The sequence below is a fragment of the Cyprinus carpio genome, chromosome A14, assembly GCF_018340385.1.
Source record: "Cyprinus carpio isolate SPL01 chromosome A14, ASM1834038v1, whole genome shotgun sequence".
Lineage (NCBI taxonomy): Eukaryota > Metazoa > Chordata > Actinopteri > Cypriniformes > Cyprinidae > Cyprinus > Cyprinus carpio.
In genome coordinates, this window is record NC_056585.1 from 15468078 (window position 1) to 15482081 (window position 14004).

Below are 14004 nucleotides of genomic sequence, written 5' to 3' on the forward strand. Positions count from 1 at the left end.
TTAGTACACCAGCTGTCGGCAGCATAGAAGCAGACCAAGAAGACAATCTTGACTCATCACAAAAATGGGAAGACAGTTTTCTCTCTCCTTACAATATTGACAGTCCATATTACTGTCCGAGTGAGGTAGATGCTTATATATTCTCTGATTCATCCATTAAGTCTGAAGATAATGATAATCCGTTTACAACATGCAAACAGTCACCAGTCATTTCAAACCTCTGAGCTTCCTTCTGCTTCTCATAATGCATCAATGTCCAATGCACTTTCATTAAAAGAGGACGGTGAAACAATGAATAACGGCAAAAATGAGGACCTACATAATCAGGTTCATCCTGAGTCTTTGTCCCCCTCCATACCTACCTCATCTAGGGCATCGCCTCCCTGGAGCCCTGAGTTTTTGTCTATACAGAGTAAACCCAACAGTCCCACTTCCACAGAGATTCTTGCCAGTGACACAGCAGCACATTCGCCTGATCTGTTTATATTGAGCTCACCAAGTAGCTCCTTGAGCTTCCTCATTTCGCAGCCCTCCTCGCCCAATCTTCCAGAGAGAACAGAGCAAAAGAGAAATGATTCAGATGCAGGATCCCCAGAAAGCCCTCCCATCAGGCTTTGGGACACAAGCAGCGATAGCGACGAAGAAAATGTGCTGGATAATATGGAGTCAGATGTTTCTGAAAACAATTCAGAAGATAGACAACATATCTGTCTGACTCAGTACAGAAAATTTAGCCAGTGCATGAGTGGAATGGTTCCACACATGGTAAGACATTTTGATATGCACATTGATATTTTAATAGATAGATTTAAAGGGATACTCCAAAAGTCTTTCGTCTACTTATGCTGTCACAGATGACTTTTTTTCTTCAGATGAACATAAACACGTTTTTTAGAAAAATAATCCACGTGAGAAGAGATGTGAAAGCACAGAGGACAGTAATTTCTTGTGTTTCACAACATGCAAACATGAGTTCAAAGTTCAAATTATATTTTGGGGGTCCTGTACACATGCATTATATGGACTATATGGACTTATGATTTTTTTTCTGAAACTCTTCAGGTTTCTGAAGTAAGAAAGTCATATTTACTCACCCCAAAACCATGCCAGATGTATTTCATTTTTGGGTGGAGTATCTGTTTAATAGACAATATTTATAATATGGTTGTTTTTCATATTGGTACTCTGTGTATACATCATTTTAACATGAATCATACAGACTTTTGTGTTTACCTCAGCCCTTAGGACCAAAATTGCAGCAAGACAAACCCTTTGGTCTCACCCTGAACATGCCAGAGAATTTGTGAATATCCTACAATACGAAATAGATGTCAGTCAGTCAATTTCTGTTTTTAACAGGATGACGATGAGGAAGACGAACACTATGGTCCCGCTGAGCCTCTATGTCGTCAGAGCCTTAGCTTAGTCTACAGCACTATTGAGGAGAATTACCCAGAAGGCACTCTTCAGCTGCTTTCTGACTTCATTCAGCCTCGGTATTACCCACCAGTGGATATTACGACACACCTGCTCAGGGGGATTTTCTTAAACCCACAAAGCCCTGATGTTTTAGTCATAGAGGCCTATAACCTATTGATGAAGACTCAGAGGTGAGTGTGATCACAGCTGCAACTACTTGGTTTAAAACAGTTATGGGAGTATGAACATTTAAGTTTTCATGAGAAAGTCAAGTGTAAACCAAAAATGATGTGTAAAACATACAATTCATGTTTATTTTATAAGTTGTTTGTTTTATATGTTAAGATACCATCCTGTGGATGCTTCTACGGTGCCGTGCGATTGGGAACTGATGAAGTCAGTTATGAAAGAACAGGTATATACATTTAACACTTAAATAATAAAAAATGGCATTAAGTATAATGTTAAGTAATGCTTTTATTTCTTCAACATTCTGTGCTTCATTATTCCTGTCTTAAGGATGACGGTAATAGGTTGCGGACGAAGGTTCAGTACATGCTCCTGCAATATATGTTTGCAGGTATTAGAAAGACGATTTTCATTTTAAACTCAGGTCTCAGTGTCTTCTTCACTCTGTTGCAAAGAAGATGCTTTCATGTGGCAATGAAACATTTGGGCAAGTCAAGTGAGTTATATTCTCTATTTTTTTTGGAGCTGTTTTTATTTAAGCCCCAAATTTGCAATTGGTTTTGGCTTGGCATAATACTTTATTCTTGTTCTTAGGGATATAATAGTTTTGGATTATGAATGCTGCTAAGGAGTCAGTGAACCACTCAAAAGATGTGGAATATCCAAAGAAAGAGGACAACTATCTTAAGTATATGAAGTGATATTTTTTACACTATTGTTCAAAAGTTTAGGGTCAGTAAGATTTAAAAAAAAAAAAAAATTATTAATACTTTTATTCAGCAATGATGCATTAAATTGATCAAAAGAGTGACAGAAAAATATATGCTTTTAATGTTGCAAAAAAATTCTATTTTAAATGAATGTTGTTCTTTCTATTGATCAAAGAATCCCTCCACAAAAGGATATCACATTACCACACAAATATTAAGTGGCAAAACTACTTACATGATTGATAATATATAAGAAATGTTTCTCGATCAGCATATTAGAATGATTTCTGATGGATCATGTAAAACTGAAGAGTGACTGCTGAAAATTCAGCTTTGCCATCACAGAAATTAATTGCATTACAAGTATATTAAAATAGAAAACGTTTTAAAATGGTAATAATATTTTACAGTCTTCCCATTTTTACTGTATTTTTTGATCAAGTTTATGAAAAAAATCTACCGACCCCAAACATTGAATGGTAGTATAGCATAACATTTCTATCAGTGATATATTTTTGCCGTGCAACAACAGTTGATAGATACATTAACTTTATTTTGTTTTCAGGATTGTGTTATCTCTTCAGAGGATGTTAACATTGGCCTTGGAAGTGGACAAGAACCCCAACTACAGTTCAGACAAACTCTCAGAAGAACTCTTCAGTTGTCTTAGCAGAATGCATTCTTGCAGGCAGATAAGGCAAACAAACAAAAAAAACCCCCACAGAGAACCAGTATAATCAGTGCTTGCACTATTTTACATTTTGCAATCATTAGAGCTTTATTGGATGTTCTCTAAATGAAGTGTTTTTGCTGCTCTTTGTATTATAGCAGTGCATTTATGTACATTTCTAATTATGCTTTCTTTCTCATTGTGTGTGCTAGACTCTTGTTGCTGAGAACTTTGGATAGCAAGCTGCTGAAATGCAAGTTGTTGAAGCTGCTGTTGGATGAGGCTTGTTCTCAGAAGACAGGCTTGCCCATGTCTCTAAACTTGCTGCTACCTACTACTTTAAGAGCTCCACACTGGCCTCAGACCCCTCTGTAAAAGATCATTGCACTATTTCATTACAAATTAGCATTTTGCATTGTTATTCTACATAACAGCTGAACTCACATGCTCTCCCTGCATGATGGTGTGCCAGGATGGAGCAGAGAAGTGGAGAAAATGGGATGAACTCCTTCAGCTTCTGTGGATGCTGATGCTCAGTTATGAAGAAGTTGTGACAGGTAACAAACCAGTGCTAGCACAGCTTTTTCAGCCAATAAATAAGACATTTTAAGTGATCAAATATAGCCAACATTGTAGTTTTTTAATCTACCTTACTTTCAACCTTTGTTCCTCAGGTCATCTGCACTTCCCCATCACAAAGCGTTTTGATAGGAGGCATGCTCCTATTTGGAAATCGAATGATCGAGTGAAATGCTCGGAAGTGCAAGAGGCAGTGGACATCTTCTGTCACGTGCAGCCAAAGATATCGGCCATGCTCTCTCCATGGAAATGCAGGATTTATTATCCCAACTACAAGAAACACATGACTGACATGTCCAGTGTTACTACAAGTCATTAAACCTTTTATAATAAACTTTGTTTGGACAGTTTTTAAAATAAATTTATTTTTTTATACAATTTGTGTGTTTGTTTACTATGCAAACCAACCAGAACAATTATTACAATTATTATTATTATTATTATTATTATTATTATTATTATTATTATGCTCTCCCCATTGAAATCCATCTCATCTACAGGAACATATAACAGACATCATTAAACCTTTAATAATACCTTTTTTAAATAAATGTATTTTTATATTACTATTTCATATCATTATTTTATTTTTCAGTCGCAGACATAAAAGATGAATCCCGCACACTGCTATAGCCTGCAATTTATATTCTGATGCAACATTTTGGTCATGCAAGCTTCAGGATTTCAAATGTTGCATTGAAATGGTTTGCAAGCTATAGCAGTGTGTGGTATTTTTGTCAGACTATTTTGCTGTTATAAATTCCTGTGCACCTGCTTATATGATTTTCAATAAGTTGTGTGGCATTTAATTTATGTTTAGACTCCCAAATCATAATTTACTCAACAGTAAGTTAATTAAGATTTCCCCTCTGCTCATTCACTGCAAATAATCTACGGTACATCAATGGTGCTACATCATAACATACACTTTCAGAACATGTTTCCATCCAAAAACGTATTAGACAACATTAAGAATGAAACGGTAGAATAAGAATGACTGCGTCTCAAATTCTAACGAGCTGCATACCAAGACAACACTTTTGAGGACCACAGGTGCGTTCTGTGTAGGCAGGTCTCTAGGGTTTGAGACAGGAACAGACAGCTCGATATGGGCACATGGACCCTTGTTTTGGAGAGCAGCACAACAGCTGCACAAAAACCCACCGCCATGATGCTGCGCTGCTTCCCGTAGCTGCACAGCCGACACGAACACATTAATTAACGCCGAAGTGAGACACACAGCTGACTTCAGGGGTTGTTATGCCATTGAAGGTAATTCTGAAATATTATTTCTAAAGATTTCCTGCTGATATGAGTCCCTGTTTGGGTTTGTTTCCAAGTTAGCTATAGCTACACTAGTTAGCCTCTCTTTGTTCATATGCAGAGAATATTATATACAATTGTTTTTTATTTTTAAAACACGTGCACAGTATTTTTTCCTAAATATTTAACTGAACACATATACAAGTGTAAATTGAGATATAAATCTTTTAGAAGGCTGCACCTTTAGCAGCCTGTGGCTAATGCTGATAGCATGTCAGGTTAGCTGTGGGAAAATATCAACGTACTTCTTCAGTAAACAGACGCAGTGGATGCATATTACTTTTACAAGTGTATGATTAGCATGATATTTCATGTAATGTCACTTTGTGGAGGCCGCGTTTTAGAGTATTGATGAGTTTAATTGGGTCATTAGCATAGCACAGAGCTAGTTGTTTATTAGCTTGTGTGTGTTGCATTTCTACTTTGTTTTCTTTAAAATGCTCAAAATCGTATAAATATGATGATTAAACATCATTAGACTTGTTTCTAATTAGCGTTGCAGTGTGTGTGTAACTGGTTTGTTTAGGTCTTGTAAGGCGCTAGTAGTTGTCAAGTTAGGTTTGTTTTTTGACAGTTCCAGTTTAGCGAGGTCATTTAGCTGCCTGTTTATTATTTACTTTTTAATTATATGCTTGTTATATAAAGTAAGACATTTGGAAAACATTTTTACATTTTTAAATGGTTATATGTATCCGAGTTCCTCCGTAAAACATTTAGCTGCAAAAACGGTTTTCAACGTTGATAATAATAAGAAATGTCTTTGGACAAAATCATCATATTAGAATGATTCATAGAGGTGATAGGTTTTAGTTTGCTTGGAAGACAGGAGTATTATACATATTATACTATTATAAAATAAAACAGCTGTAAATTGTGTATCTTGTTTGGATTGTAACAAACAGGCTTTGAGATATCTGAATCATGTCATGTAAAATAATTTGTCTTGTTATATAAATCTGATTAAGTATTTGTGCCTTACAGTGGTCTAGGAATGCCCAAAGAGAAATATGACCCGCTTGAATTCCAGGCGGATGTACACTATCATGTCCAGTGAGGAGGCAAACAGTGGGAAAAAATCCACCTGGGATGGGCTTGAAATAACTGGTATGTCTCAAAGTAAACCCTCTGAGAGAAATCTCAACTTCAGATCGCTTCTACAATGAAAGTGAAACTTATTAACAAAGGAGATATTTTTATTAATGCTTGTTTATGCCTCAGGTAATGTTCGGAGTCTCAGCTCGGGCCTTTGGTCGCTCACTCACCTCACTGCTCTGCACCTCAGTGACAACTCCCTGTCACGCATCCCACCTGAAATCACCAAGCTGCACAACCTTGTGTTCTTGGACGTGTCATCCAATAAGATCAGGAGCCTGCCAGCAGAGCTTGGCAACATGGTGTCTCTCAGGTGAGCTGCTCGGAGCAAGAGCTGCGTTATTCTTTTCCATGGATCATTTTGTTTCCATTTAATGTGTTTACAACACGGGGGGGGGGGGGGGGGGGATAGCGGAAAAAGGTCCTTAATGTTTTTCATGAGCACACTTGATGAAACTAGATCACTCCCGACAGGGTTTCCACAGTCATGAAAATGTCAGGGAATTTTAAAATTGTGATTTCCAGGATTTCCTTATCTCAGTGTAATAAATGTAAATAGTGAATTTAAGCTTCAATTCTTAAAAACTGGTTTAATAACAGTTAAACACTCTTTGAGTCCAATCTTTATAAAATGATTTGTTAACACTTTAAAATAAAGTTTCATTTGTTTACATTAGTGAGGCCTGCACTGTTATTAATGACCATTAGGTTTGAGCAGATATTTTTTTTCTATATTTTCTAACATTTTTTTCCCCTTTTATTTGTGTATCTTACTGTATTCTATTTTTTATTCTTTTGTTGAAATTGTACAGCACATTTGTACACCCTTTTAAAGTGCTATTTGTGCACTTTTTTTTTTAAATCAAAAGGGGTTGCTGAATGTAAAATCTCACATATAAATAATTGTATTTGCCACAACATTAGCAAAGATTAACAAGTGTTGTAAAAAATAGGTGTTTGTTAGTTCATGTTAGATAATTCAGTAATTTTAACAAAATGTGAACATTATTATAAATGTTAACAATGATTTTAAAAAAGTCCTTATTCAGTCATCACAAATGACATGAAAGTGTGACATTGGTCAAGCGATTTTACTGAGAAGTTTTATTTATTTATTTGTTTGTTAAGTTTAGCATCAAGCACGTAGCTGGTATATTGGTAGTTTTCACATTTGTTTCATGGTTTCCACAGGGAACTACTTTTAAATAACAACCAGTTTTTTGCGGGTTCTGCCGTTCGAATTGGGGAAACTGTTTCAGTTACAAACACTGGGGTTGAAAGGTGAGTGGTCATTGTTCTGGTGATTGACATCCTCACTGTGTAGAGAATGTTTCCTACTGATTGTTTGTGTGTGTCTCTGCAGGCAATCCACTCACTCAAGAAATTATGACTCTCTACCAGGAGCCAGATGGTACCCGGCGACTGCTCAACTACCTTTTGGACAATCTTGCTGGTGCTATCAAGCGCAGTAGGTGTCACAGGCTAATTAACTGTTAAGGATCTGTCTATGTTTTTTGTTATAGTGTCATGGACTGTTGTCCAAGGTTAGTAATATTCACTGTTAGTGCTGTGCGATCTATCAAGTATTCACAGTATGTTGATGAAGATTTTTGGAGGGGGGGTTTAATGTGAAATTTCCCAAGGACTTGTGCCATTTGACTTTGTTTTCTTGCAACTATTCATTATACTACAGTTTAAAACTTTTTTTTTTTTTTTTGGTGGGGTGGGGTCAGTTGCATTTTTTTTCACGTTTTTGAGATATGTATCTTGTGCTCATCAAAGCTGCATTTATTATTGTTATTTTTATAGATAAAAGTAAAAACATTAATATTTTGAAATATTATTGTAATTTAAAACAACTGTTTATATATATATATATATAGTTGTAATTTATTCTTGTGATGCAAAGCTGAATTTTTAGCCATTACTTCAGGCTTCAGTGTCACGTGATCCTTCAGAAATAATTCTAATATGCTGATTTGGTGCTATATATATATATAATGTTTCATTAGAAAATATTGCTTAAAATTGCACAGTTGATTCAAATTATTATCCTGAAATAGATATGCTTTGTCTTCTCAGTCCCAACAGAGCCACCTCCGTCCAGGTCCTGGATTGTGCTGCAGGAGCCTGAAAGGACAAGACCAACCGGTAGATGATTTTATTTTTTATTTTTTAAATAGTGGAACATCATTCAAAATCTAAGGACACTTTGCCTGATCCTTCTTTTCTCCTCTTTGCTTCATCAGCCCTGTTAACTGTAATGTGCTACAACGTGCTGTGTGATAAGTATGCCACACGCCAGCTCTATGGCTACTGCCCACCCTGGGCTCTTAACTGGAGCTACAGGAAAAAGTCCATTATGCAGGAGATCCTCAGCTGTAATGCAGATATTATCAGCTTACAGGTAAAATGAATTTATGTAATCCTAAATTTCTAATGCAGCTGTACTAAAATTGCATAGCTTGTGGTTGCTCTTATTTAGTTTTAACGCAAAATATGCAGTACAATTACAACATCTCAGACCAGCCAAAAATGCTAGTCAGTCTTTAAAACTCTTTAGAATGTATCATAACTGAAATGCGTTTAATGTAATTTTATACATGTTTTTTTAAATACTTATGTATGTACCACATAACAAGCCACTTAGAATGTATTTGAGAATGCCTGTCCTAATAGATGAAGTGCTCTCTTTGTGTTTTGTTTCTTTGGAGGTCACTTTTTTTTTTTTAGTTCAGTGATTCACAACAGGTAGCTCTGAATAGTAAATGCATGTATACCCCTAAAGCACTGTTTGTCAAAATCACTTAATCTGCTGTATCATACCCAGGAAGTGGAGACAGAGCAGTATTACAACTACTTCCTTGTGGAGCTGAGTAAACAGGGATATGATGGATTCTTCAGCCCAAAATCCCGGGCCAGAACCATGTCTGAATCGGACAGGAAACATGTAGATGGATGTGCAATATTCTACAAGATTGAAAAGTGAGTAAAGTAACACTCAAAGGTTGAGAATTGTGGTATCAGACTTCATCTTAGAGGTTTGTTTCAGTGTTGTTTTGAATGAACACATGGAACTGGATTTTTCCTTCTTTGCTGTTAGGTTCAGCATGGTGCAGAAACACACAGTAGAGTTTAACCAGCTGGCTATGGCCAATTCAGATGGCTCAGAGGCTATGCTGAATCGTGTCATGACCAAAGACAACATTGGAGTGGCTGTGCTGCTGGAGCTAAAGAAGGAGTTAATAGAGTTGTCATGTGAGTATCTGCACAATTCAGATTTTTTCCATCGTGACATTATTTTCATGACAGTTAAGCACCCTCCTGCCCTTATTCTTTTTAGCATAATGCAAAAAATCTTATATTATTATTAATTTGTACTGTAAAAAAGATTAAACAATAGTGTACACTAGTGTTTGTGGTCAGTATAATGTTATTTTTAATTAATAAATAAATAAATTAATACTTATTTATTTAGCAAGAACACATTCAACTGAAAAAAAGTGACATTAAAGATTAAAAATTAAATCTTTAATTAAATTTTTTTTTTCATATAATATATAAAAAAAAATAAAAATCTGCTTTTCACAAAAATATTGAACAGAACTGTTTTCAACCAGATCAGCATATTAGAATGATTTCTGAAGGCTCATGTGACTGCTGAAATTCACCTTTGGCATCACAGGAATAAATTGCATAAAAAGAATTGTAATATTTCACAATATTACTGTTTTAGTAAGTGGCCGTGGTGAGCATAAGAGACTTTTTTCAAAAAGTTACTTGAAGTTGATTCTGGTGAAAACGCAGTTTTGATTTTACTGGCTCTGAGTGCCAGTTTTGACACAGTAGAACACAATATCCTTTGTCACGCCTTGAACATTGGGTAGGCATTAAGGATACTGTGGTTTGAGTGATACATTAAATCCAAGATATTCTCAGTGGCTATTGGCCAGTTTTTCTCATCATCTGTTTCTTTCTCCTGTGGGGTTCCTCAGGGGTCCATTTTGGGGCTATTACTCTTTAATTAATTAAAAGTACATGCGTCTGCTTGGTAATATAATTAGGAAATGTAAAATTTCTTTTAATTTCTGTGCTGATGATTCTCAGATGTACATTTCATTAAAATCTATGCAGCCTCTCATGGACTGTCTTGAGGATATTTAATGCTGGATGGCAAATAATTTCCTCCAGATTAACAATGAGAAAACTGAGGTGATTATCTTTGGTCCTTCCAAAAGCAGAAACTCTATAGCCAGTTACTTAGAGAGTCTTACTCCATATGTTAAGTCACATGCATAAAATGTAGGTGTTTTTGACTCTGAGCTTTTTCTTGAAAAGCAAATTAGCTTAGCTTTTAAAAACAGCTACTATCAATTGAGAATCATTTCCTGACTGTTTTGGAATTCAGTTAAAACTTTTGTTGATTGTTTTTAAAGCTCTTAATGGACAAGCCCCATCTTACACCTCTGATCTTAATATTATTATTTTAATTTAGTTAAATCCCTCCTATCTGCCAAAAAAGCTCTTTTATATGCCCCACGGTCACTTAAATTGAAAAGTGACAGAGCCTTTTGCAGTTGCTGCTCCACGGTTATGGAATCAGTTGCCACCTGACATTAAGTGTGCTCCTTCTATTTCTGTCTTTAAATCTAGACTTAAGACACATCTTTACTCTATAACCTTTCCTGATTATTAACTTATAGACTAGTAACTAACTTTATTTTATATTTTACTGTATTTTATGATTGTTCTCCACAGCACTTTTGTCAGTGTAAGCTGAATTTAAATATGCTCTATAAGTAAAATGCACTTACTAAAAACATATTACTGTATTTATTCAGTGAAGTTTACTGTATTGAAATCTAATGTAAATCTAATGAAAGTATTAATGAATATAATATGTGTGCATCACAAATATAATGCTACAAAAATGACAAAAAATGCAAATGTAATTTCCTATTTTCCACACCATTTCCAAACAGCTGTGTAATTTATTGTAATATATGTCATTTATAATTTTTTTCACTACCCTAAATGAAGTCTACATTATGCTCATCCAGTCAGATTTTAATTGAAAACAATGTCTTTATAAAAAATTTTCTACAGCAGGTAAATCTATCCATGCTATGGAGAAACAGCTCCTTCTAGTGGCAAATGCTCACATGCATTGGGACCCAGAATATTCTGACGTGAAGCTGGTGCAGACCATGATGTTCCTGTCAGAGGTGAAGAATATCATAGACAAAGCCTCCCGTAGTCTGAAGCTCTCCTCCGTATCTGGAGAAACCAGCAGCATCCCTTTGGTGCTTTGTGCCGACCTCAACTCACTTCCTGACTCGGGTAAACCTTCTTAAAGCCAAAAATATTCAAAGTGACTTGTTTTCTATTTTGTGTAGATAGAGGTGTTTTTGAGTCTTGAAACAGATGATTGACTGTTGTGAGTTTAACAGGAATAACTACTTTCTTGCTCATTGTGACATGCTCTTGGTTACCTCAGCGATGTGGGAAGCATGGACATTCCGACTGGAATCCAGTCATAAAAAGGGAATTTACAGTTTAATTCTGAATGTCACAGAATTTGGAAAAATTTGGATAAATTAAATAAAAGTAGGGCTGTACAGTTAATCAAATTTAAATTATTAAATTGTTGAAGTTTTATGAATTCAGTTGATTAGGTATGCAGACCAAAAAAAAAAATAAACCGGATTTTTGATTTTAATAAATTTTGGTTAAATTGTGTAAGCTTCATTTTTTTTAATTAATTAGACACATTTTTTGATTTACTGAACCTTTAATTTAATAATTAAAATAGAATCCTAAAAATTTTAAATGGAAAAATAAAACCGCTTTCATGGGGCCCTAATCAGCAGAAAATAGGATTTTTGGAAGAATGAAAATGTTTTTTTTTTTTTTCAAGCACTGATGAAACAAAATAAGGCCAATTACATTTATCAAAGTAAATCAGGTTGATTTCTGAGTTCATCTTTTTTGCAGTATTGTCTCAATTGCAGTAGATACAGGTATGTTGGTCAGACATGTTTATTGAGTTTTAAATCTGATCGTAGGTGTTGTGGAGTACCTGAGCACAGGTGGGGTGGACTGCACACACAAAGACTTCAAGGAGCTGCGCTACAGTGACAGTCTGAACAACTTCAACTGCAACGGCAAAACCGGCACATCTAACGGGAGAATCACGCATGGTTTCAAGCTGAAGAGTGCCTATGAGAATGTGATTATGCCTTACACCAATTACACTTTTGACTTCAAGGTAAGTACATTGAGCTCACAGTGACAGCCGTTGTTTGGAGTTTACGAATAGCCATGTTAAATACTTTGGTACCAAGACAATTTTACTATAAAATCTAGTTATTATTTCTACATGATCAATAGTACCTATTTTTGTGTCACAGTAGGGCCTTTTGCACCGCTTTAGTTCCAGAACTAAATGTACAGTACTGAAGTATCGGAGCTGTGTTTTTGTTGTGTTTCGCGGGTTACACAATAATGGACATGGAATTTCGACGTATATGTAAAGCGTTTGAAAGAATGGAAAGGAGGATTAAGAATCTCCAACGACAACTGGCAGTGCTACATTTGCTACAAGTGCCTGCACTTCAGCGTCCGCCCATCTATCGCTGTTCATCATACTTGTGAAATAAGTTGACACGATTTGTTTACAGTATGTTTACACAGCGTTTTAAATCACGGCGGGTGAGGGCGTTTTCGAACGCGTCTGGCCAGTCAATGTATACTTGCGTCACGTGTAGAACCAGTTGTGCTGGTTAGACCCTGCTCTGGAGTAGCAGATAATTTGGTTCTCGAAAAAGGCAGTCCAGTACTAAAATCGCACCCAATTCCGGCTGTGCGAAAACGGCAAAAAGTGGGTAGTTCCATAATTAGTTCTGGTACTATGAAAAGGTTCCCGTGGTGCGAAAGGCCCTAATGTCTTGGTCCAGTATAGCACTTTTAGTTATGACAGATAAAGCACTTGACATTGCAAACATGTCACATTGTGTTGTTGCTTGCTCTGCCGTGTACCGTAACATGACAGAAGAATGGCAGAAAGAATTAATTGTTTATTGTGATTCAACGGTGCATGCTCACAACTCCCTTTTTTTAAAACCCATTTTAGGGTGTCATTGACTACATCTTCTACTCCAGACCACAACTGAACGTGCTGGGTGTCCTCAGGCCTTTGGACACAGACTGGCTCCTGGAGAACAATATCAGTGGTTGCCCACACCCTCACATCCCCTCAGATCACTTCTCCCTGTTTGCACAACTGGAGTTGGTCCTGCCTTATCCTCCCCTTCTCAATGGAGTCCACTTAGCTGGGCACAGGTAGTGAGCCCTTCTGGCCACTGGTGGTTGCTGCAGAGTCACAGTTCTTATAAGTTTTTCTGAAAAAAAAAAAAAAAAACGATGAAACCTCTAAGCAATTTATATATTTAGACAAATAGTTTCTATTTGTAAGGGAGTTTTTTTTTTTTTTTCTATCTGTTAAGCTGTAGATCTCTTTTATTTTTGTTGAATCATTCCCTCCCATAGGCTGATATATTATCATACTTTTAATTGTTGGGCATAGCTTGTGTGCATGAAATGTGTCCAAACTGTAAGAGGAGGGTAACTCACTTTGTCACACACTCAAAGTAATTGCAGATTATTTTAATTCCTTTTATGGTCAGACCTTAATACTAACAAACAGCCATTGTTGCACTTCTGATCCTGCAAATAAGCATTAATCTTCCTGCCTTTTTTTTTCCAGCCTAAATTTAAAGTTCTTTAAAGTTAATTTTCCACTTGGACTTGCAGTTGAATTTCATTTCATGCACACCTGCATAACTCTCCTTTGGATGAGTGACTAATGTGTTTTACAGACCAAACTCAGTAAGTAAAATCAGTCCCCAAATAGAAAGGAGAGTGGAAGCGAGCTTTGTGGAGCTAGTGCGGTGCTTAAACATCGGTGCTTCATCTCCTGATGTTTTTATTCTCCCATCAATGGTGCAATATTCAGAACATTTT

The 14004-nt window shown here is 36.1% G+C and overlaps 1 protein-coding gene, 1 long non-coding RNA gene and 1 pseudogene across 2 annotated transcripts; all 3 read left to right on the forward strand.

The window, feature by feature from the left end:
• The first annotated feature begins 210 nt into the window (after positions 1-210).
• Positions 211-2210, forward strand: LOC122147520 (SUMO-interacting motif-containing protein 1-like). Its single transcript, XM_042770535.1, has 5 exons — positions 211-765; positions 1360-1610; positions 1765-1834; positions 1939-2104; positions 2203-2210. Exons 1-5 carry the CDS (start codon positions 253-255, stop codon positions 2208-2210), a joined length of 1008 nt encoding a protein of 335 aa, XP_042626469.1. The 5' UTR covers positions 211-252.
• A 1111-nt stretch (positions 2211-3321) lies between these two features.
• On the forward strand, positions 3322-3781 carry LOC122147434. Its single transcript, XR_006161622.1, has 3 exons — positions 3322-3359; positions 3461-3545; positions 3663-3781. It is a non-coding gene; the product is annotated as an uncharacterized LOC122147434 (long non-coding RNA).
• A 2100-nt stretch (positions 3782-5881) lies between these two features.
• LOC122147433 lies at positions 5882-13706 on the forward strand (annotated as a pseudogene).
• The last annotated feature ends 298 nt before the right edge of the window (positions 13707-14004 follow it).